Raw genomic sequence first — 22,179 nt, 5'->3', positions numbered from 1 at the left:
TAGTCTGTGTCTGCTTCCGCTGTAGGCTATTTTTAATACTCAATACAGCACTGGGCAAGGATTATAGTTTATAGTAAGTCACAGACTAGGAGTTTTCTTTTCCAGTACATATCCTGTAGTGTTTGCTCCTGTTAGTGAATGGTTCTTGAACTGTTGTTTGCTCAAGCATTTCTTTCTTTTGGTTTTAGTCCTGTGGTGAGAAGGGATAGGTGGTTTTGAATAACCTAGACTCTGCTTTGAGTGGTAGCCTCTTTCACGAGAAGACACAGGTGTAGTGACCTATGTCTCCTGGCCCATTCAGGCTCCCGCTGTTCTATATTGAAGCCTCAGGTTCAAGGCAGTTGTCTTACTTCTGCATCACCAACCCTGCATCTCTCCAACAGCATCATTATTTATTACCAGGGAAATGCAAATCAAGCCACAATCATCTCATACCTGTGAGAATGGCTCCTATTGAAAAAACCCCAGAAACAGGAAATGCTGATGAGTGTTTGGAGAAAAAGAAACTGGTGGGGATGCAGTTTAGTCCCACTTCTATGGACTTCTACTGAAACAGCATGGGGGACCTTTAAAAAATTAAAAATAGCTTCCCTGCCCCTCCTACACACTGGACACCAGGATCTTACAGCTTGCCTTTGCACCATGGCCAATAAGGGAGGAGCACTGATGATGCAACAGAAGAATGTGTGATCAACAAAGAGTGCAAAGTACAGAAGAAGGACACCACTTTTCTCTATGATTTGGTGATGACCCATTGTAGGGTAAGGTAAAAAGTATCAGGCTTTTCTGCCCTCCCACCATTAGGATTGATGATGGATCCTTGCAGTCCTGAATGCATGCCTGATGGCGGGCACCTGGAGTAGGGTGTGGGGCTATGTAGATGGGATTCACCCGGGTTAAGACTGGGCTTATAAGGGCGGCGTCATGGAGACACCAGCAGAAGCAGAACAAACGGAAGAACCACGAGAAGCAGAGACCCAGAGAACGCCAGAGAGCCCAGAAAGAGTGAAGACTTGCTGGGGGCTGGGAGGCCTGCCAGCCTCACGGCGCCACCCCCCCACCCACAGCATCCCTGCCTGCCATGTACCTGGTAAATCCCAATAAAAGCCTGCAAAAACCACTGAGGACTCCAGGACTTCTCCTTTTCTCCATCTGCTTGAGTCATAGAGATCCTGCTCTGTGTCTTCCTGCCGTTACACCCATGCTCTGAAATGAATCAGCCTAACTGCAGGGTGGCTTCCATATGTAACTAGACAGGAAAGATTTCACACACATCGGGTGAACAAAAGCACCCATGCTGGCCACTGTGCAGTTCCCTAATGGTGATGCTCAGCTGCTTCATGATATGACATGAGAAAGGAAAATTTGAAGGTTTTGGCTCAGTTGGTGGGAAAATTGAAGTAGAAATCAAGATCAACTATGAGGGCCTCCCCTGGTGGCGCAGGCGGCTGAGCGCCACGCAGTGGAGCTGTCTGCAGCCTCTGTGGCGATGGTTCGATCCCGGCCGGCCGGCGAGGGTCCCACATGGCGGGGCAGACCTCTCCTGTCTTGCCCGCTGCTCCCCTCAGCAGTGTGTTTCGTCAATCTGGCTGTTCTGTTCCCTGCTCTGTCTCTGGTGAATCCTCTCACCCTCCCATGCATCTGGTCTGTATCCTGGTTCTTATATAAAATAAATAATAAAATCTTAAAAAAAAATCATCTATGAAAGAAAAACAAATAGGGCATGTTATAGGTAAGGTCCCAGAACTCTTGCATTGTTGCAATGAAGACTCCATCCAGCGATATTGTTTTGACTATAGGAAACATCCTTCTAAATCAGATCCTTCTGGAGAAGACAACCCAGATGTGTATTTCCCTGGACATCAGGAGGAAGGCTATGGGCTTACTTGGAGCCCAGCTCTCAATGGGCCTGTACTTAATGCTTCGGATGGCCACACCAGCTACTGTGGGACATCAGTGCTGTTCCAAAGGATGGGAAAGTTGTTGTTGTGGAGACCATCGTTATGGAACACAGGGCAGTAGCAGAATGTTTCCTGGCATCTGCTCCATGAGTCTCTGTTTGGCCAGTTGCTGATGATCAGAAACTTATGATCTGGTGTAGGATAAGGTAAAGTATCAGGCTTTTCTGCCCTCCCGTCATTAGGATAGATGATGGATCTGCGGTCCTGAATGCATGCCTGATGGCGGGCACCTGGAGTAGGGTGTGGGCATATGTAACTGGGTACACCTGGGCTGAGACAGGACTTATAAGGTGGCGTCACAGGGACACCAACAGAGCAAACAGTAGAAGCTTTACCAGAAGGAAAAGAGAGAGAACAGAACAGCAGAGCAAAAGAGGCAGAGGCCACGAGAGAACCCCGGAGAGTCCAGAAAGAGAGAAAACTTGCCCCCGGCACCCCTTGCCTGCCGTGTACCCGCTAAACCCAATAAAAGTCTGCAAAAACTGCCCAGGGTTACCCCATCTGCTCGATCATAGTTCCTGCTCCATGCCCTTCCCGCCACTACATCTGGGATACTCACCTAAGCCATACTTCCAACCAAGCCACTCAGCTGGTGCCCTCACAATGCTGAAGAGAACTGCCGTTCTTTCAGTCCTTTTGGCCACGGGATCAGATGACAAGATTGTTGGTTTGTGGGAGCTGAGGTCTGAGACCTAAGTGGCAAGAAGGAAGAAATATTCCAGGTTCAGTGGTCAACTCACAGTTAGGATATTTTGGCTTCCAGTGGCACTGATCACAGACGGAATATCTGGATTAAAGTAAAGTTGGAGAGGACCAAGCCCAGAAGATGGGCCGCCAGAGTTGCTGTTTATTCCTGGGGGTCACACTGCTAATGGTGCTGGTGTGCACTGTTAATTTAGCCCTTGAACCACCACAGGTTCTTGTCCCGTGAAGCCGCAGAAAGGAATTTGCAGACATTTTAGATAAGCAGAGACAGACAAACTTTCAGAAAGTAAAGTTTAAAGGAAGAAAGGAAGGACTCCCAGGTACGCTGCACTTGGGAGTGGCAAGGAAGCCATTGTGGGGTGTGTTTAGGGTTATTTAAACCTTTTTTTCTCTATTCTAAAATCGCATCATCCTCCTTTGTGATTGGCTCTTTCTCCGAGTGGCTATGCTCCTCCAGGCAGATGTGCCCATTTTCCCAGCTCTTAGAGTTTACCTCCCCTGTCCAAGGTCTTATTCTCTCAAGTTTTACTGTCTTTGTTTAGTCCTCCTGGACTTGCTGATCTCATCTCTGGAGTATATCTTGGTTAGCACTTCTTAGAATTTACTGTCTTTATCTCAGAAGCCTCTTTAACTCTCCTGAAGTCTTTGCCTGCCACTGTTCTTGAAGTTGCCTACCTAGCCACTCTCTTGCCCTGGGGCTCACTAAGGGATCTTATTTCTCTGGGAACCTCAACGAACCCTTGGTGATTTGTTTTGTATCAGAAGACAGTATCACGAAGTCGACAGATGACCGCATTTATGAGGAGGATCCTGAAGGAAATGTTGGCAAAGAGAAGGACAAGCACAGATATATGTCCCTTACTTCTCATGACTTTAGACTCCCCACTTGTCTTTTCAGCCCTGAGATTGATTTAACGCTGTTTTTGAACACAGGCTTTGTTCAGCTAACCCTCTACATTAAGCACTGTCAACAAAGTAATTGGCTCAAGCAAGATAGAGTATATTCTTAATATGAACTGGTGGGCTTGATTTAGCAAAGCCACAGATAGGAATTTTCTAACATAGCCACAGAAAGGGGAAGATTTTGGGTGGTTATTTTTCTTCTTATGCGATATACCCCAAATTTTCAAACTCTTAAATAAAGAGTGAGGAAGGGATAAAACTACAGGTGAGTGTCTGTAGGGCAAGCAGGCACAGGGCTGGCAGGGAGGCTGGGAGGCAGCAACTGAGCCTCCCAGCCCTCGTGATCTCCAGGCTCTCTTTCTGCTTTCTTTTCTCTCTCGGTGACCTTCCCATTCTCTCTCCTGTGATCTCCATCTCTCGCAGCACAGCCACACATGCTCATACTCCTAAAAGCTGTTTGCAATAACACAATATCATGTGTGGGCAATGAAGCCTGGGAGGAAAGCAAGGTTGCAGGTGGCAGCAGTAAAGGCTGGTAGGTGGAAGGCAAGCAGTAAAGAAGGCTGGTAGTAAAGGCTGGTAGGTGGAAGGCAAAACAAAAAAGCCTGAGTTACTCCATTTTCCTTATAGTGTCTGAGCCATGAAATGTGACTATTGCAAGATGTTCTTTTATTTAGGAAATAGGGGAGAGTTGTCATAAATGCCTTCTGTAAAATCTTCATTCCTGACTTTCAATATATATATATATATTTTTCTATGTAGACTGTTCGCCTCTTAGTTTCTTCAGTTAAGTCAACGGCCTGTGTTCTTTTCCCATATATTTTTGCGTGTCAATGTATTTCTTGAACTGTTTTCATATTTTTTTCTTTTCTGTAAATTTTTTTTTTCAAAAAAATGTGGGGCCACCAAGTTGTGAAGATATATTTTTTTAAGATTTATTTTTTATTTATACAATAGCTGGGGTACAGGCCAGAGGTGCAGGAGGGTGAGAGGATTCACCAGAGACAGAGTGGGGAACAGAACAGGCAGACTGACTGAAATACACTGCTGAGAGAAGCAGCAGGCGTGACAGGAGAGGTCTGCCGCGCCATGTGAGTATCTCCCTGGCTGGCTGGGAATTGAACCCGTGCTGCAGAGGCTGTGGACATCTTCACAGCGCTGTGCTCAACCCGCTGTGGCACCGGGGAGGCCCTGAAGATATATGTTTTTACCTGACAGATATACCAAAGGAAGACTGTCAAGTTGAGAAGAGTAAATCCGTAGCTTCTATTTACTTTTAAAATTAAATTAATCCTGGATAAGAATTGCTCTTTTTTAGGACTTAGTCATTGACCACTAGTTTGATACCGTCTCTATTTTGGGTGATCTGTTCCACCTGCAGGCCTGTTACTATCCGTGACTAACTATTGGAAGTGCTTATAATGGAATACATTGCTTTTCTACGTTAAAAAAAATAAAAATAGAATTACCACATGATTCAGCAATTTCACTTTTATGCATCTGTCTAGAGAAAATAAAAACACTGATTTGAAAAGATATATTCACTTCTGTGTCCATTGCAGCATTATTTACAATATCTAAGATATGGAAAAAACATAAGTGCCCAGTGATGGATTAAGATGTGGTGTATATACACAATACTCAGCTATATATTAAAAAAAGAAAAACAACGTATGAAATCTTGTCACTTGTGACAACATGGATGGAACTGGAGGGGATTATCCTAATTGAAATAAGTCAGAAGGAGGGCCTCCCTGATGGCGCAAGGGGTTAAGACGCAGCCTATGAAGCTATTTGCAGCCACTGCAACACAAGTTCAATCCCCAGCCAGTTCTAAAATAAATAAAACTAATTATGGCAAAAAAATAATCAGAATAGTAGTTGCCTCTAGAAATTGGTGATAAGTGAGCATTAACTGAAGAAATTTTCTGAATCATGATAAAAGTCTTGGCATTGGGTTGGGTCACATTGGTTGACATTTGTCAACATTCTTGTATGACATATTCAACATCTATGCATTATAATATATGTAAATAGATGTGTGTTCACAGTAAAGTTCTTTCAGTTCTTTCAAATTTTTTATAATACTATGTTGGGGAGAAACACATTTTCTGATCTTAGAATAAATCTCATTCTAGACTAGTGTTTCTCACCAATGTAAAAACCACCTAGGAGCTTACAGCCACAGACATTCCAGAACTATGTTCTATATCCTCTCCTGGAGGATTTCACTCCATATTCAGGACTTCAAATGCTACCATTTCATTCCAATTCTCTCTCCTAAGCTCCAATGCCCTTTGGGCTGGGAATTCCCACTGGTCTTTCTCATAGTTACCCCACGCTCACCAGATCCCGCACTGAACTATTGTCTTCTCTACTTCCAATCTCATCTTCCGCTCCCAGCATTCTCTGTTTCAGGAAGAGTTATCCTGTCCAGTTGACCCCGCCAGAAAGCTAGGGGTGGGATGAGGGTGTCACCCTGGACACTCTTTCTTCCCCACTTCAGGTCACAATGTCTCACTGACTTGGCTTCCAACACATTGGTTACAGATGTTTTGCACCATGCACAGGTAGTTCAATTATCATGATGCTGTTCCTTCTGCGCCTTCTCTGTGAGGGGAGGAGTTCAGAGTATTATAGGCAGTGGAAGGATTGGGAGATGAGGTGTTGACTAAACAGGTTAAATAACATGCCACGGTCATGTAACTGCGAGGGGCTGAAATGAGGACTTTAATTCAGGCAATCTACAAACAAAAATGGGTTTTACTTTTTGGGTGATCAGACAACTACATCCATGATTAAAATATCACTAGCCACTGTAACAGCTAAATCCGCAGTTTTTAATGGCTTACTATAAAACTCCCCCTATCATGCTTTCCTTAGAGCAGTAAGGAACCCGGGCTCCTTCCCTGAGACTCTCCCAGCTTCCAGGAATCAGCTCATAGGGTTGCATAATTACAATCAGGCTTAGGAATAGCAATAATTTTTCACTAACCCAGCAGTGTGCTCTGGAGGAAAAGGAAATGGAATCTGTGAAACACGTAAGTTTTTGTCCAAATCTAATTGCTCATAATCTTGATTTACTTACAAAAGACTCAGTGAGCACTATTCTGTACTTGAATTTATGCTTAAGCTTTAAAAAAAACTCCAGAGAAACTAAAACAGGGTGCTATGGTATCATCTCCTAAAAATGTTAGATAAATGTGGTATGAAAGTGACTTCAAGAAAAAAATGGGTTTGTAGGTAAATTTTATGTTCCCTTTTAAATGATCTGTATGAGGACTTTTAAAAGCTACCATTTATCCAGCATCACACTACAGACTGTGCTGTGTGGCTGCTGTGCGCTGCCTTGTCTCAACCTCCTCCAAACCTTTGACCAAAGTATTGTAAAAGCCCTGGGCCTTTGTACCACCAGAGTGAATACAGAGATGAAAACCAACAGGCTATGCAAAAACTTACATTGACATACATCTTGCTTTAGGCTTGCATCAACCTCAAGTTCTCAAAGGATAAACAGAAATCGAGAAATAAATAAGAAATGACAACACTTGGAAAACTGACCCGTTTTAATTTTTTAAAAACAAAAAAACGCAACACAACATCAATTTCTTTTTCCCCATCTACAGTTCAGTTATATCCAAAACATCCTAAGACCAAACAGAGGCCCCTGCCCAGGAGCAAGGAATTAAAATGAGACACTGAAGACACACGAAGGTGAATGCTGAAGGTCAAAGTCTCTGCGTGGATCACAAGTCTTTCACTCAAACACACTCCGATGCTTTTCGTGTTACAGACTGTGAAAGTATTTTCCAGGAAGTTCTTTAAAATCATTTCATCCCAGGTCTCTTCATTGATACACAGCTCCACATTGTGTTTCCATTTGATTGATAGGAATAAAAAGTAATTTTTGTTTTGTCTTTTTTGGTATCATAGAGATGCAAAACAGCAGATTCCTTTAGCAATAAATGAAGAGAAAGGTAAGAAAAGACCTGGGCTGTGCTGGGTGCTGGTTCCTACTGTCTTTCTGAGGGTGTGACTTCAGAAGCATTAAATCACACCCAGGCCACTACAATGATTAGTACCAGGAATCTGTTCAGATGATAAAAAGAAATATACCCAATGAACATAAAAATGGTCAAAAGTTTTTTTTAACCGCAGGTCAATTTTTCCCCCCCAAAAAAAGATACAAAATGAACATGTAATGGTGATGGTAACTCCGTTGGCCATTCCAATTCACCCAGTTGCTTGTTCCCCATAGAGGTAAGGGAAGAGGCATTAAGTTTTATTAGTAATGTTATAGTAGTAACCAGATGTGTTAATGGCAGCTTATTTCAAGTCCATCAATCCTTTGAATACGTGTAGGAAAGCATGGCTGTCGTTCTCCGACTGCCCACATCTGAACACATTCAGCTACCATGGAAACTACAAAGGAAGGAAAAATATATTTATTCCAAGATTCATTTACTGGGATTTTTAAGCGCCCTTTCTTCCGCAGAGCCCCAGAATGGTGAGAAGGTGCTAGGGGCTGTTGTGTTTCCCAGCATGAGCTCCCATCCTCTGAGGGTCCTGAGAAGGATAGTGGATTGGTCCCGGAGCCCTCATGAAAGGAGGGGGTGGTCCCATTGGGTGGAACATGTGTGGCCCAAAACCTGCAGATGGTAGAGGACAGATGTGTTAGGCTTACAATTCCCTTGACAACTATTCAAATTTCTGAATCTAAGGTCAAAACCACCTACACGTAAATCAAACTGGCAAGGCTTCAGAAAATATTGGTTCATAAGACTTGCTTGGGAAAGTTAACCCATATTACTCCCTTGGTTTTAGCAACCTTTCCAAACCTTTCCTCTGAGTCCAAGCTAAAAGAAACTCCCGCTATCTCTCAAATATGTCGAATCTATCAGACAGGATTCAATCAGGACTTGGGAGGTAAGGAAGATAGAGGCTCATGAGCCTGTCATCATTAACCTCACCACTTTACACTAGAATGGAGTGTGTTCAAAAACCAGGGTCCTCGTCAGAGAACTTTGCCCTGGGAGAACCAGATACTTACGATTTATGTACATTATATTGAAACTATTCTTACCTGGGAACACTATTAACCATAAATTTATATAGAAAAAATTTTGAAAATTCTGTACCTAGATCTAAAAAATAACCTACTACATCATAGCAAATAAGAATATTCTGCTTTCTGATATTGGGGGAAATTTGTACATATACTCAGATCTTTAGAAAATTGGCAATGTTCCCCTCCTTGGCAGGTCAGGGAAAAAAGAAATAGTGGGAATCCTAACAAATTAAGTTTACTTGTAGACCTCTATGGGGCAAGCTCAAGGGATTTATATATGTTAGATCTGATGGTGAGGTGCGAAGACAACCTTCGTGAATATTTTTCTGGGCTAAGTCAGAAGTAAGAGGGACGTTACCTGGGGGTGGGGGTGGGGCAATACCAGGGGGTGGTGGCAGGGCAATGTTCACTACAGCTGGAGGACCACTTGGGGGTAGATTGAAATAGTTGGCAGAGGCTTCTTCTTCTGCTGCTGCAGGAGGTGGTGGAAGAGCTGGACAAGAGAAAAGTCAGTACTTAGAGGGGAAGACAATTGTATAACATTGTTTCCACTATCTTTAAATCTTGGGAGGTCCTGTTGGGAAAACATAGCTGAGGTATGGCAGGGGCCAGATACCTAGGTCTCTGCTAAGCCCAGGGACATCAGAGCGGGCTGAGCATATGGGTCCATAAGCCTCTGGTCAGGTGGTTTACACTCACCTCCTGGCAGTCCGGGGACAGGCTCTAACTTGATCCCCGAGTCTGTGGTTCCATCCTTCTCCTTTTCTTTTCCTCTGGCTGCCTGGGACCTGCCACAGACACACACAATATTAGCACTTTGTCCCCACTTCTCTCATACCTCTGCTTCTCATGTTTCCTAGTCAAATGGAGTTCCTCCACTCTTCTTTTTCCATAAATGCCACAGGGCAGCTTGGATAAGGGTAATGGTTCTATAGCCAGATAGACCTGAGTTCAAGATGTGCTATAATTGTAAGTACTACAAGAGGCAACCTACTGTGTTCAGCACAGTGCTTTATTAGTACACAGGAAGAACTAACTCCACAAGGGTCACTGCTGCTATGGTTCCAAAGTAGAAACACGTTGCCTCTTGGAACTTACAGGACATTTTACCTGTGTCTCTTTTATGCAGTCATCATTTCCAAACCTAAATTAGCTATTCTCCACTTACAATCAGGCTCTAGAGGACAGCATGTAGGTCAGACTTATTTGTAAAGTCTCAAATCCATCTTTCATGCCCTGGCATTAGACTTGGCCTATAATAGTTGGTCACAAAAAAAAAAAAAAACCATGAACTTTTAAAGGAGATTACTACACCAAAACACTGAGTAGATTCCAAAGCGTGATCCTCTCAACATCCATAGGATGTTAGAGAATGAAAAATTCTTAAAGGTCCATTAAATTTAAGCCTATTCATTAAAAGCTTATAGTCCCCAGATACTAGTTTCTTGAAACACTTCAAAGATGTTAAAATTAATCTAATTCTCACCTGCCCCATTTCACGTTGAGTCTGCGGCCATTGACAATCAACTTATTAAAAGACTTCTCTGCAGCCACTTCGGCAGCCTGCCTGGTGGCAAACTGGATGAAAGCACACTGCTGTCTCTGTACAACAGTGATCGTCCGGATCTCTCCAAACTGGTAGAAATGATTCCTAAAGGGACACAGGCAGAAAAAAACCCAGAGTTACAGCAAACATTCCCTTGAGGTTGAAAATGTATTACTAACTTTCCACTGACTCACCACAATGCTGACCCACGCTTATCTGCCTAAGTACTTGCAGGTAGTTCCCTCAATACTTAACCCTCCTGTGAGTGCTGTTGTGTTATCAAAAGAGGGAAAGAAAAAATGAGTAAGATAGCTTATTGAACATCACAGGGTTTCTCCCCTGGAGAAAAGGGGGCTCCAGTAGTTCCTTTTAGACTTTAAGGGTGTGGCAGATTATAGCCATGCACCTAGTCCATGCACTAAGAATGTTGAAAATTATATATTTTAAGATAAAGAAGAAGAGGACAAGGAAGAAGGAAAAGAGTCTGATTATCTAGCTCACTTAGTTTTTAATGAAGACATGCTACCAAGAGGAGGTTATAAATTTATAGAAGTTTCTTCTCCACTCTAGTGACGGAAGAGGTAATTTCCATCATGAACTGTCACGTTTAGTCAAACAATATACAAAACAAGAATAATACAAATTCACCAAACCCCAATCTCCTTAAAAAGTCAACAACTTAAATCATGAAAGTTTTATAATTGTAAAACTCTCCCTCCCCTACATAATTTATCATAGTTGGATGTGTTTTCTCCTTCAAAAATTTTAATCAGCTATTAGGTCAAATCAAATTTCACATAATTATTAGCATAGGCAAAGATGAAATAAGCACTATTGATAAACATTACTACGATGGTATCATAAAGAACAATTTCATAAAAATTCTAGCCAGTACTATACTAACTACAGAGTGATTGAACATAATGTACGTTGTTTAGAATTACCACGCTTGCCTGTTATTTTTGCAAAAATTTATTCCAGGGCAGTTGAAAGCAAAGAGTTCATAAAACTATATCCACAACCACAAACCTTAGATCTGTCTCAGTAATGGTATCTCCCAGACCACCAACATAGAGTGTGGTGATAGTCTTGTCCTCTGGGGGGTCTAGACGGGGCATTGTCGATGCCCGCTTTAGAAGCTTATCTGCCACGGGGTCATTGATCCCATAGTATCGGTCTTTAATATTCTGATCAGCAAGGGGATCATCAGGATCTGTAGGCTTCTCATGTCTGTATTTCCAAGAAAGAACAATGCATAAAGATGAAGCTAAGGGAATCATTTACTACAAGCATGCCCCAATGGTAGTTATTTAAGTCCCAAATACATACCCTGAAATGCCGTTGATTTAAAAACCATGGGCACACAAAAACAAAGTGACCAAAACAGAGCTGATAGCAAGGGATTTCCTGCATCACACTTGCCAGAGCCCAGAACCCATTTAAATGGCCACCTAGAGTGACAGGGTTTCCTTATAAAGAAACACTTTTACATGATCCCCTCGCAAACACAAGGTAACTAAAACAAGGTTACTCCTTCTCTAGGTCGACAGTTTTTAATGTATCTGAGTCTTGCATTCCAGAGATTCTTATTAAAGTAATGGTCTGGCCCTAAAAAAGGCACACTTGAATCCAGATGCTTAGTGGTCTTGACTGAAACACAAGCACATGCCCTTTAGAAGTCTGGCCTTAATTTGACCACAACTATACATTCAGATTCAAGTCGTTGATATCATGACACTGAAGACTGACATATCAGGTAGAAACTTTTAATGTCAACATCTATATTAAATGACACAGCAACTAAACCTCCCAAGGTTTGGGTAAAAGGAAAAACTCTTCTGTAAATTAAAAGCAAATTAACCATACTCTTCTGAATTTAACAGTCCTAAAACATAAGAGATATACCCACTAGGTGTACAAATGTTCTTAGATTTTGAAGCAGAAATAGTTTAAGCTAGCATCTCCCACTTCTTAGATGACTAATCAGCTGAAAGCAAATACTAAAAATGGAATTCCGCTCTTGCCTGTATGGGCATTCCTCTCCTCTCTTACATTCTCCTTTCACCCAGAAGGAACAAATGTGGGGCCGATTCCTTTTGTAGTAGGGTGTGGTCCGGGCCAGTTTGAGTAGCATGTCACTGGTAGATGTGGCTTTCCCCAGCATGCCAACTGGCCTCGTTCCATCAGAGTTAGAAATCTAATTTCAGGGAGGACAAATTTCAAAAGAAAAATTATTTAGAGTGTGTCAGTCCACAAGAATGCTTTATCAAATAAGTACAACATCAAGTGGCAACATACTTCTCTCTCCATATTCTGCGTGTAGTACTCTTTGTTGACATCTGACTTTGGCATGTCATCCTTAAAAGACAATCCCGCATCGCGAACCTGGATGGGCAGGCCTGGTACAATGGAGGAAAAAAATGCAGATGTATTTTAAAACATATCCACACTGGGCCTCCCCTGGTGGCACAGCGGTTGAGTGCTGGGCTGTGAGGCTGACCACAGCCTTTGCAGTGCCGGCTGGTTCCCCGGCCGCCGGCAAGAGTCCCACAAAAAAAAAAAAAAAAAAAAATCCATACTGAGCATGTATAGCGACTACAACACTGTCCTTCTCTTCTCCACTTCCTATTTGGTATGGAGGCTGTTTTTATTAATAACCTTTAGTATCATCACGCAAATACTGCTAAAGAAGCATAATAAGAAACTGTCCAAATTCCTGAGCTGTCATGAAATTTGATGAAATGTTTTATAAAATCATTTTGATGAATCAACTTTGTTTACAGAGTAGGACCGCAAATTAATAATATATGTGGCTTTTAGTATAACAGGATTTATTTTCAGGCTGGTCCTATAGATTCTCTGGATAGTTAGTCATTCAAAGGTCACTGACTTCCAGAATCAGAAAACCTCCTTAATAAACATATAAAGAATATGTAAAAATGTGACCAGGACTCTGATTAGCAGAGTAACTTTCTAAACTTAACAATATAAACTTATAGTTTCCTTTTCCCTTTTATTTTACTGTATAGTCATTATTGTTGAAAAACTATTTTTCTCATAAACCAAAAGTTACCTAGAGTTTAAAAAAAATTCTCCAAAGCAGTAATACTGAGACAGTAGTAATAAATCAGTCCTAACACAGTTGACACAAAAACCTAAAACAGAATTAGCCTCTGAGCTTGTAGGGACTGTAAGGAAAAGTTCTGGATCTAGAAGGAAGTCCTAGGCAAAGAAATTACACTGCCTCTACCTTCGTTAGAGGGACATACATCAGGGAGGTTTAGGCCAGTTCTGACTGATTCCCAACTTTTCCATAAGTTCCTACTACTGTTCAGGAGGGCTCTACAGTGTTCTAGTTAGCACAGTTCTCTTCCTGGGAAAAACAGACCACAGCAGATAGTCCAATGTGGGGTGACAACCAGAAACAGGGTGAGAGATTTAAGACAAAGAAAGTCTGTTTTCTTTCAGATCTACTGGAGAGGGTGAACATACCGTACTCAAGGTCCAAGAGGCAAGTCTGACAAACATTCTTCAATTTACTGCAGGTTTGGCACACTTCAGTCTTCTTGAAACGCATGCGGACCCCAGGGCACCAGCGAAATACTGTGAATGGCCGTGCACAGATCTTCAACACAAAATAAGAGCCACAGAGTGTTAATGGTCCTGACCTAGACAAATAATCCAGGAAACTTAATAACAATGGGCGACTCAGAGAAAGGATCCCTGACTAAGGTTTTAGAAAAGACCTTTAGCTATCATCTAATCTAAACATCATCTCATGTTTCAAATCCATTTGCAATTCACTTCTCCGGTAATGGTGCTAACTTAACAATGTAAAAAAAAAAAACCTCACAAAAATGAAATAATCAAAAGTCAACATCCTCCCCACCTATCTACAGATAGCCAGGGGTGGGGGAGTAGAGTATCATGACTTTTTTTTTTTTTAATTTATTTATTTATTTATACAAGAACTGGGGTACAAGCCAGATGCGCAGGAGGGTGAGAGGAGTCACCAGAGACAGAGCAGGGAACAGAATAGGCGGAATGACGAAATACAATGCTGAGGGGAGCAGCGGGCACGACAGGAGAGGTCTGCTGCACCATGTGGGACCCTCACCAGCCGGGATTGAACCAGTGCTGCAGAGGCTGCGGACAGCTTCACAGCGCTGCACTCAACCGCCTGTGCCACCAGGGAAGGCCCAGTATCAAGACTTTTAATGACAGCTATGACCTTCCTCCTTGGCTAAAATGCTCATGTGCATAGTTAAATAACACAGTATATAATCTCAGGGGAGGTCAAAGACCATCCGGACACCATGTTAAGAATCCCTATGTTGGACCTCCCTGGTGGCCTAGGGGTTAAGTCTCAGCGCTATCACCGCTAAGGCCTGAGTTCAATCCCCGGCCAGGAGTTAACCCACATATGGTGCAGCAGACCTGTCCTATCTTACTGCTTCCCTTAGCAATGTATTTCAGTAAATCTACCTGGTCTACTCCCCACTCTGTCTCTGGTGAATCCTCTTACCCCCTGCATTTCTGGCCTACACCTCAGTTGTTCTATGCAAAAAATTAATAAAATAAAACTGCTTAAAAAAAAAAGAATCCCTGTTAAAAAAAGTCACATTCTGACCACTCACACTAAATAGCTACAAAGCTAAAGAGCATATAAATGATATTTGAAAGTTGTATAGCACTTTTATTGGAACACCTCAAAGTGCAGCAAGAGGCTAACTGATAGAGAAATGGAAAGGAAAACATTGGTCTTTAACAGACACACTTACTTTGCATTCCTTCCCATACTTTTCTTTGGTCTGAAACAGAAAAATAGAAAAGACCTGGAGTTACAGAAAGGAAAAAAAACAAATTGCTCCATCCCTAAATACAATCCAAGAAATATGTCTGGAGATTCCTGGCATCCTACAGAGGAGGGAAAAACCTAAGCTTTATTTTTTTTTTTTGGGGGGGGGATAAGAAGAAAGAAAGGGAGGAATAATATATTCTATATATGGCTCTAACACTCGGACAGTATATGTCTTTCCACAGCCACAACTCTTCAGGCTCCTAACTCTTTCCCAAGAACTAAAATTCCTAACTGTTTCCACTATCCCCATATCAGGGAAGATACAGCCATAGACAGTCCATTGTACAATGTTTAGACAGAAGATACTACTGTAGATTCATCTTGTACTGATTCCCTCAATGTAGCAACTGTTCTGTTTCCACAAGCTATCCAAACACAATGAATGCTTCAATATATAAATACCTCTAAAAAAAGCAATCAAGATTCAGTCCTAACCTGATTGTGAAATGTTAACTGCTGCGAAATTTACCTTTATTTATAAGGATAGGGGTTGCCTTACACAAAAGACTACAAGGTGCAGAGGCCAAAAGGCATTTTATTAGGAGTCAGGAAGCTTAGTTTCTAGTCCTGGTTCTCCTGATAACTTGCTGAGATCCGTAGAGTCAAAATATCTGAATTTAAAACCCAACTCCACTTCTTACTTGCTTTATGAAAAGACATACTCTCTCAGGCTGTAGTTAACAAGGCTACCTCCTAGGCAAATGCTCCACACATATTAGCTATTATTGTGACTGCTACATCAAAGGATTGTTGCTGAGTTGCAAAATTTAGAGAATAAGCATGACAGTTCTTTGCAAATCGTCCTCTTTGGATTAGTAAGGGAGCATCATTACTTCTGCTTGGCTAAGAGAAACACTTCACCTACAGTGTGCCAACATCACCACATTGATAGAACGTGAACAATAACACCCATTTCATACTTGATCACTCACCATTCGGATATATGGGTTTTCTCCAAGACACGTCTGGCACAGAATGGGGAAGTCCTGGTGAAAATGGGAAATCTGGTTGAGGGCCAGGCTCAGAAAACCCTGCCAACGCAGGCACACTCATTGTGGCGGGGGGAGGGGAGGCGAGGAGCTAGGTTGATGAACCGGGCAGGAACCAGGGGCCGGCACGGGCCGGGTCGCGGGAGGCGGCGCTGTCTGCACTTCCGGCAGGTGGCGAGAGAAAAGAAGGCAAGCTCCAAAAGGGGACAGAAATGGAAACAGGGCTGGTCTCGGACCCTGGCTAAGCTCCCTGGCTCCAAGTCCGCAGGAGTGCTGCCCTCCGGGCTCCTGCTCTGTCCCAGCTAGGCCGCGGCGCTGGCTCTTCCCCGGAATTCCCTGGGCAGCGCTGCAGCCCCGCTGCTGCCCGCCCGTAGGAGACCCGGCCCCGCCGCCGCCTACTGTCCTCCTCCGACAGGCACACTCACCGCATCCTCCCAGTTCTGCCTGTTGTAGGTGTTGGAACCCAGAGAGGTCGCCATCTTGAGAGCGTCCGGAGGTAGAGGCCGCTTCCGAATAGGAAAAGAAGACCGCCACAATCCCGTCAGGCCCCGGGGCTGGCGCCCGGATGACGTTGTATTTACGCGTCGCTCGCGCCCTTAAGGGCGAGACCTTGTGAGTCGTGATGTCACTTTCCGGGACTGTCTTCCCTTGGCACTCGAAATGCCTGGTTCTTCTTGTTTGGACCTTCCCGAGAGTGCCTTGGTCGCTCGGGATGACGAGCCACAGCACAACTGGTTAATTTAAAAATTGAGTGAGGGAATGAAGGAGCTAGGAATGACAGAGGGGCCGGGAGGGCAAGCAACGTTAGCTTTCACTGAGCGCTCCGGGGAGAACGTCTGGCGTTTGAGGCTCTTATTCTCTGTGACGCGTCTGCAGGGCTGCCAGCGTTAGCTGTAGCCAAAATGCAGACTTTCTGCTTACATTTTAACTTCATAGAAACGGTGAAAGCTACGTTTCAGTATAAATATGTCCCAAACCTACTTATCATAAAATAATTACTTTTTTTATCTGAAAGAAAAATTAAGCTGGCCGGCCTCTATTTTATTTGGCAACCACCACCCTCTGGCAAGGTCGAGTGTCCCTCTTTTATAGACAAGGAAATACTAGCGAGATTAGAGTAGATTCTTAAACATGTTAATCACAGCTTAAGTCCCCACCCTACTGTTCCAACATCTGGGTCACATCGTGTGTGTTCTTTTTGATTATTTCGTGTATGAAAACTGGGTTGGTTTTTCTTCTTTGTGTATCTCAAATTTTTAAAATTGAATACCAGCTACTGCTTTTATAACAGAGCCTAGTAAATAGTATCAATGCTTGGGAATTGTGGCAGTCTAATGCCAGGGTGAAAGAATTCACCAGAGACAGAGTGAAGAACAGTAAAGGTGGATTTATTGAAATACCCTGCAGAGAGGCAGGGGGAAGTAGGGAGATTTAGGTCTGCATGGGAAGGATTTCAGGCTCTCTTTTATACTCTGTTTTTGCTTGGGGAGCCAGTTGTTTGGGATGTCTGGTCTCAAGTGCCAGCCTTTGACACAAAAGATGACTTGGCCCTGCCTCTCCATTCCTGGAGTTGGGCTGGTATTTCTGGTCAGAGTGGCCTGTCTTATGGCCCAGTGGCAACCTTACTGATTTCCTTATCTGTTCAAATCTCCCTCCCCAAACTTGCCTGCTGGGCAAGGAGTGGGGGCTTAGTTTTTAACCTTATTGAATGAAACCCCAGTAGAAATGGGCAAGCCTCACTTAACAGTTATCTAACCCTAGATAGTGCCCAGTGTCCTGAAGTCTCAAACAAAGGTTGCTCATTCAAGATGGTGCCATCCCATCAAAGAGTGCTGGAGCATGTGGTGCACCTGCAAAGAGCAGGCCAGGCTGCAGCTCACGGTGGCAGGTGGAGGTGGTCAGAATTTGGAGGGCAGGAACAGAATATTCTTTTTTCTCGGAGTCTGGGAACAGAGTCCCTTAAGCTGACTTCTGCCCTGCCTTATATCCTCTTTCAGGGTCCCCTACCCTACCTTCCTGATTGGATCTTTTCTTAAGCTGGCTGGTTGGATCATTTCTATTACAAGTCAGTCCAATCAACATTTCCCTTCTACAATCCAGGCACAAAATATAAAAAGAAAAACTTACTGTTTTGCAACTTGTCTGCTGGTGGTGGTGGGCAGAGGAAGGGGAGGGGAGTCTCGCTACCTGTGTGGTCATGTGTACAGCTTAAATTTAGGGAGGAGAGCTGGATTTGTTTCCTGTGGCTGCTGTATGTTGTGGTTCTTAGGTCCATCCAAGAAAGAATTCAGTAGAATTCCCATTCATTAGCATATGGTAAGTTTATTAAAGAAAAGATAAAAAGAAAAGAGAGGTGCTGGCATAGAAACAGACAGGCAGAGAGCTGCATCCCACCAGGGCAAAGGGTATTCCTTTATTGAGTTCTTTGGTGAAATTACTATGGAATTTATCTCATTGGGGTCAGGGTGGATTGATTGATAATCCTCTCTGCCCCCACCTCTGACTGATAATCCATGTTCCCTGCCCCCACTTAACTATAGGCAAAACTGAGGATCCAGGTGAAGCTATTCAACACAAAAAGCAGATGGATGTGCTCAGGGGGACACTGAAGAGAGACACTGGAGGGAGGAGACATGTGGAGAAGAGTGTCCTTGCTTCTTGGCTTTGGACTTGCACAGGAGACTTGGGGGACATGGAAGGAGACACATGGAGGATAGACATGTAGAGACACTTGGAAGAGATGTGGGTGAGAGACATGCGAGGAGGCTAACAATGAGAGCTGTCATCTCGCTTTTTACTTTGATTTTTCTCCTTTTGAAACAGAATGGCTGCCTGAGCCTCAGGCAGTTTTGCTGGGCCTGATCCACTGCAGTGTGCTACTTGTGGGCCGCCCCCAGCCTGCTTCAGCAGTAGTGGTTTTCTTGCCTTGCTGCCCCACTGGGGCTCCTGCAATGAGTTTTGGCAGCCAGCCCCATCACATGCAGTCTGCAGCCTGGCACCAAACCCTGAAAGCTATGGCCAACATTTCCTTGTCCAGCTAAGAACAAGTGGCCCTGAGGCTGCAACGGAGAGGCTTACTCTGGCCTGTTGTGAACCAGGGGAGAAAGACCCACATCATGCTGGGCCAACATGGCAGGTTCTGAGTGGCAGAATGCACAGCAGTTTCTGGGATCCTTCACCAGCTCTGGTACAGGCCCCCTGCATCATTACACCCAGCCCTGCTGAGGTGCACTGGGTGCAGCAAGCCTCCAGTCCTTCCGAGGCCGGCTCTGGCTGTGGGTCCCTTGAGCACACCACTGACGAGCCTACCCTGACCTCAGTGCAGGTCAAGTCTGGGCAGACTCTTGGGGTTTCCCTTTTGAATATGGCACCAGGATCCTAAATAGACCAATCAAGTTTGAGCTTAATGGACCAATCGGGTTCAAGCTTTCCAGCTCCATTCAAGGTTTTGAGTCCATTGAAGAATTGAAAACAGAGTGAGCTTAACCAGCACCAATCAAACAGAATTGAAAACAGTATAATCAGGCTGAACAGATGGGGACCCTGAAGGGGCTATAAGGCAGGGCAGGAGTCAGCTTGATTCATTCAGGAGATGGCTTCAGAAGATGATTCCGCAAACTTCAAGAACTTTGCAGACTCCAAGACCTTCACAGACTTGGAGACTTTCTCAGACTTCCAGACTTCTGTAGATTTTCAGACCCCCAAAGACCTTCACAGAGAGCCTGGCTACTGCACCTGCCTCTGGCCCTGCCCTCTGACACCACCTGAAATGAGCATCATCAGCCTGGGCCAGAGTCTCTTAAAAAAGAGATCATTGCTGTTGGCTTATGTCAACAGCTCCCAAAGAGTTGAAACATTGGTGTCTCTGGCACCACCTCCTGGTGACTGGTGCTGACTGATAACTGGCACTCTGTGTCTGGCTACCTTTGAGAGCTGCCCACCACTTTTTATCATCTGGCACCACCTCCTGGTGCTGTTGTGTCTGGTTCTGTTCTGTCTAGCATCTGGTCTTGTGCAGCCTGTCTTTCAGACTGTTGCTGTGGGCTGCTGTGGTGTCATCTTAGGGGCCTCACCTGTGATCCCCTCCAGCTGCCACCATGAGTTGGATCCTGGTCCACTGCTTACTCGTGTGTCACCAGTTCCAGGAACTCATTGAAGGGTGTAGGGTAAATGATGGTGAGGCTTTGCTGCCCTCCCGCCATTAGGATTGATGATGAATCCCAGTGGTCCTGAATGCATGCCTGATGATGGACACCTGGGGTAGGGTGTGGCCATAAGTAGGTGAGTGCACCAGGACTGAGACTGGGGCTTATAAGGGGCATCACGGGATGCCAGAGAAACGGAACCATTAGGCACAGAGCAAGCGAGAGACCGGAAGAGAACCAGGAGTGAAGCAAAGGCCACTAGAGAACGCCAAAGAGCCCAGAAAGAGCGAAGATTCGCGGGTGGGGGTGGGGGATGGGGGTGGGGGTTGGGAGGCTGACCTCCCAGCTCCCTGGCACCCCCTGCCTGCCCTGTACCTGGTAAACTCAATAAAACCCTGAAAAAACCACCGAAGGCTCCAGGACTCTCCTTTACCCGTCTGCTCGGGTCATAGAGAATCTGCAGTGTGCCCTTCCTGTCCCTACACAGTGCCATCCTGCACAAATGGACCTTGTTGTGGATCACTGGACCCTGTGGACACTATGGGGTGAGCCAGCCAATCAGTTGTAGCCTTAAAAGCTCTCTCCTTTCTAATCTCCCCATTGTTAATAAGCCCCTTTGTTGTTGCACTCTGAGCCTGAGTGGTATCTTGCAATTGTGAAGGCACAGGTGAGAACCCACAGATCTGTACCCCACCTTGGCACTGTTTTACTTTCAGCTCAGATTTGCCTGGCCTTTTTTGCCCCCTTCTATGGTTTCCTGTCAGAGGTGCCTTAGACTTAGGACCAATGAGGCCCCAGAGCTTGCCATACTTTGGGCCAATCCTGTTTGGCTGGACATTTACCTAGTGGGGATGGATAACTTTGGATGTTTCATTGGGAAATGATTATCCTTTTTACTCTGCTCTCTCCTTTTTATTCTCTGTCCTTTTTACTCTGCTCTCTATGGACAGCATCTGCAAACCTATTCTTTTACGCTAAGTATGCTTTGTCTTTGTGAACGTGGATGGCCAGTACCTTTAGAGTATGCGTATTTGGGGTTCCAGGGTACCCCGCAGTCTGCCTGCAAACAGATCCCTGGGATTTTTTACTGTCATTAGCACAAATTTGTCCTTTTAACAATTCTTTTATGTTTTTGTTTTTTTTTCCTCTTACCTGCTTGTATGATGGTCAACACTTCATCCTCCCATACTCTCCTATAGATGGTTTCTCCTTGGAGGGGTCTGTCCTGCCTTGAAATTCAGGCTATTTGACTACTCCGCCACATCAGTTCTCCGATAAATCCAATAAAATTTATGATTTTGTCACTTAACCATTTTTTTTCTACTTGAGTGGGGGTGACACTCATCACAGGCAGAAATGGAACTCCTGAGTCATCTCATTTTTATTTAAATATATTTTAAGAGGACAATTTTTTTATCACTTCTACAAATGGAAAATGAATATCATATTGTGAACATAGTGTAAAATTTTCTGCCTGCTCTCCCATTCTAAGAGGGAAAAGCATCTTTATGGACTTAATAGGCTCCATCACATCACAATGCAGCCTAAATGTTAAACCAGCCTTTCAGCCACACTAATGACCAAAGAGCCAGATAAAGATTTTCGTGATGAATGGCTAGCATTTGCAACTCCACAGCATGTTCTTTAGAATCAGGGAAGTGATTAAACTCCAGCATTTGCCTCCCTTTGGCTATGGACAGCATCTGCATCTCTTTTCATTTTGAATAACCTATTATTTCATTGTTCCAACCTATAAAGTAAATTTAAAGTGTGTTTCTTGGAAAACAGTTCTCAGAGGAAAATCTGAGACTGCTTCCCAGGTTCTAAGATTCACACTTGATTCCTTAATAAACTTACTTAATTTTGCTTACCCTCATCTATTTCAGTTGACAGTGTTTAGATGTAGCCTTAAAATGTGATCAAAATGAAACAGTATTGGGCCTCCCTGGTGGCTCAAGGGGTTAAGCACAGCACTATGAAGCTATCCACAGCCTCTGCAGC

General features: G+C 43.9%; 1 protein-coding gene and 1 pseudogene across 1 annotated transcript; one reads left to right on the top strand and one right to left on the bottom strand.

Annotated features, from left to right (window-relative positions):
* The first annotated feature begins 1,294 nt into the window (after positions 1–1,294).
* Positions 1,295–2,111, top strand: LOC119242882 (histone-binding protein RBBP4-like; annotated as a pseudogene).
* A 5,010-nt stretch (positions 2,112–7,121) lies between these two features.
* On the bottom strand, positions 7,122–16,844 carry RBM22 (RNA binding motif protein 22). Its single transcript, XM_037508924.2, has 11 exons — positions 16,459–16,844; positions 15,977–16,030; positions 14,965–14,994; positions 13,676–13,808; positions 12,482–12,582; positions 12,208–12,380; positions 11,213–11,413; positions 10,124–10,288; positions 9,337–9,425; positions 8,996–9,130; positions 7,122–8,218 (listed from the first exon to the last, which is right to left on the bottom strand). Exons 1-11 carry the CDS (start codon positions 16,510–16,512, stop codon positions 8,088–8,090), a joined length of 1,266 nt encoding a protein of 421 aa, XP_037364821.1. The 5' UTR covers positions 16,513–16,844; the 3' UTR covers positions 7,122–8,087.
* Between the last annotated feature and the right edge of the window lie 5,335 nt (positions 16,845–22,179).

This window comes from Talpa occidentalis, unplaced genomic scaffold, assembly GCF_014898055.3.
Source record: "Talpa occidentalis isolate TD23 unplaced genomic scaffold, MPIMG_talOcc4v2.1 talOcc4.13, whole genome shotgun sequence".
Lineage (NCBI taxonomy): Eukaryota > Metazoa > Chordata > Mammalia > Eulipotyphla > Talpidae > Talpa > Talpa occidentalis.
The sequence above is the reverse complement of the archived record's forward strand: the minus strand, read 5'-3'. Positions and strand labels throughout refer to the sequence as shown.

Bases quoted from the DNA above. Each gene is read 5' to 3' on its own strand.
- RBM22 (XM_037508924.2), bottom strand. From the start codon at position 16,512: ATGGCGACCTCTCTGGGTTCCAACACCTACAACAGGCAGAACTGGGAG. The intron at 12,381-12,481 runs GTATGTTGCCAC...CCCTGAAATTAG, and splicing joins CGCAGAATATGGAGAGAGAA to ATTTCTAACTCTGATGGAAC. The intron at 8,219-8,995 runs GTAACGTCCCTC...TACCATCTGCAG, and splicing joins TGCCCCACCCCCACCCCCAG to GTTTTGGGCCACACATGTTC.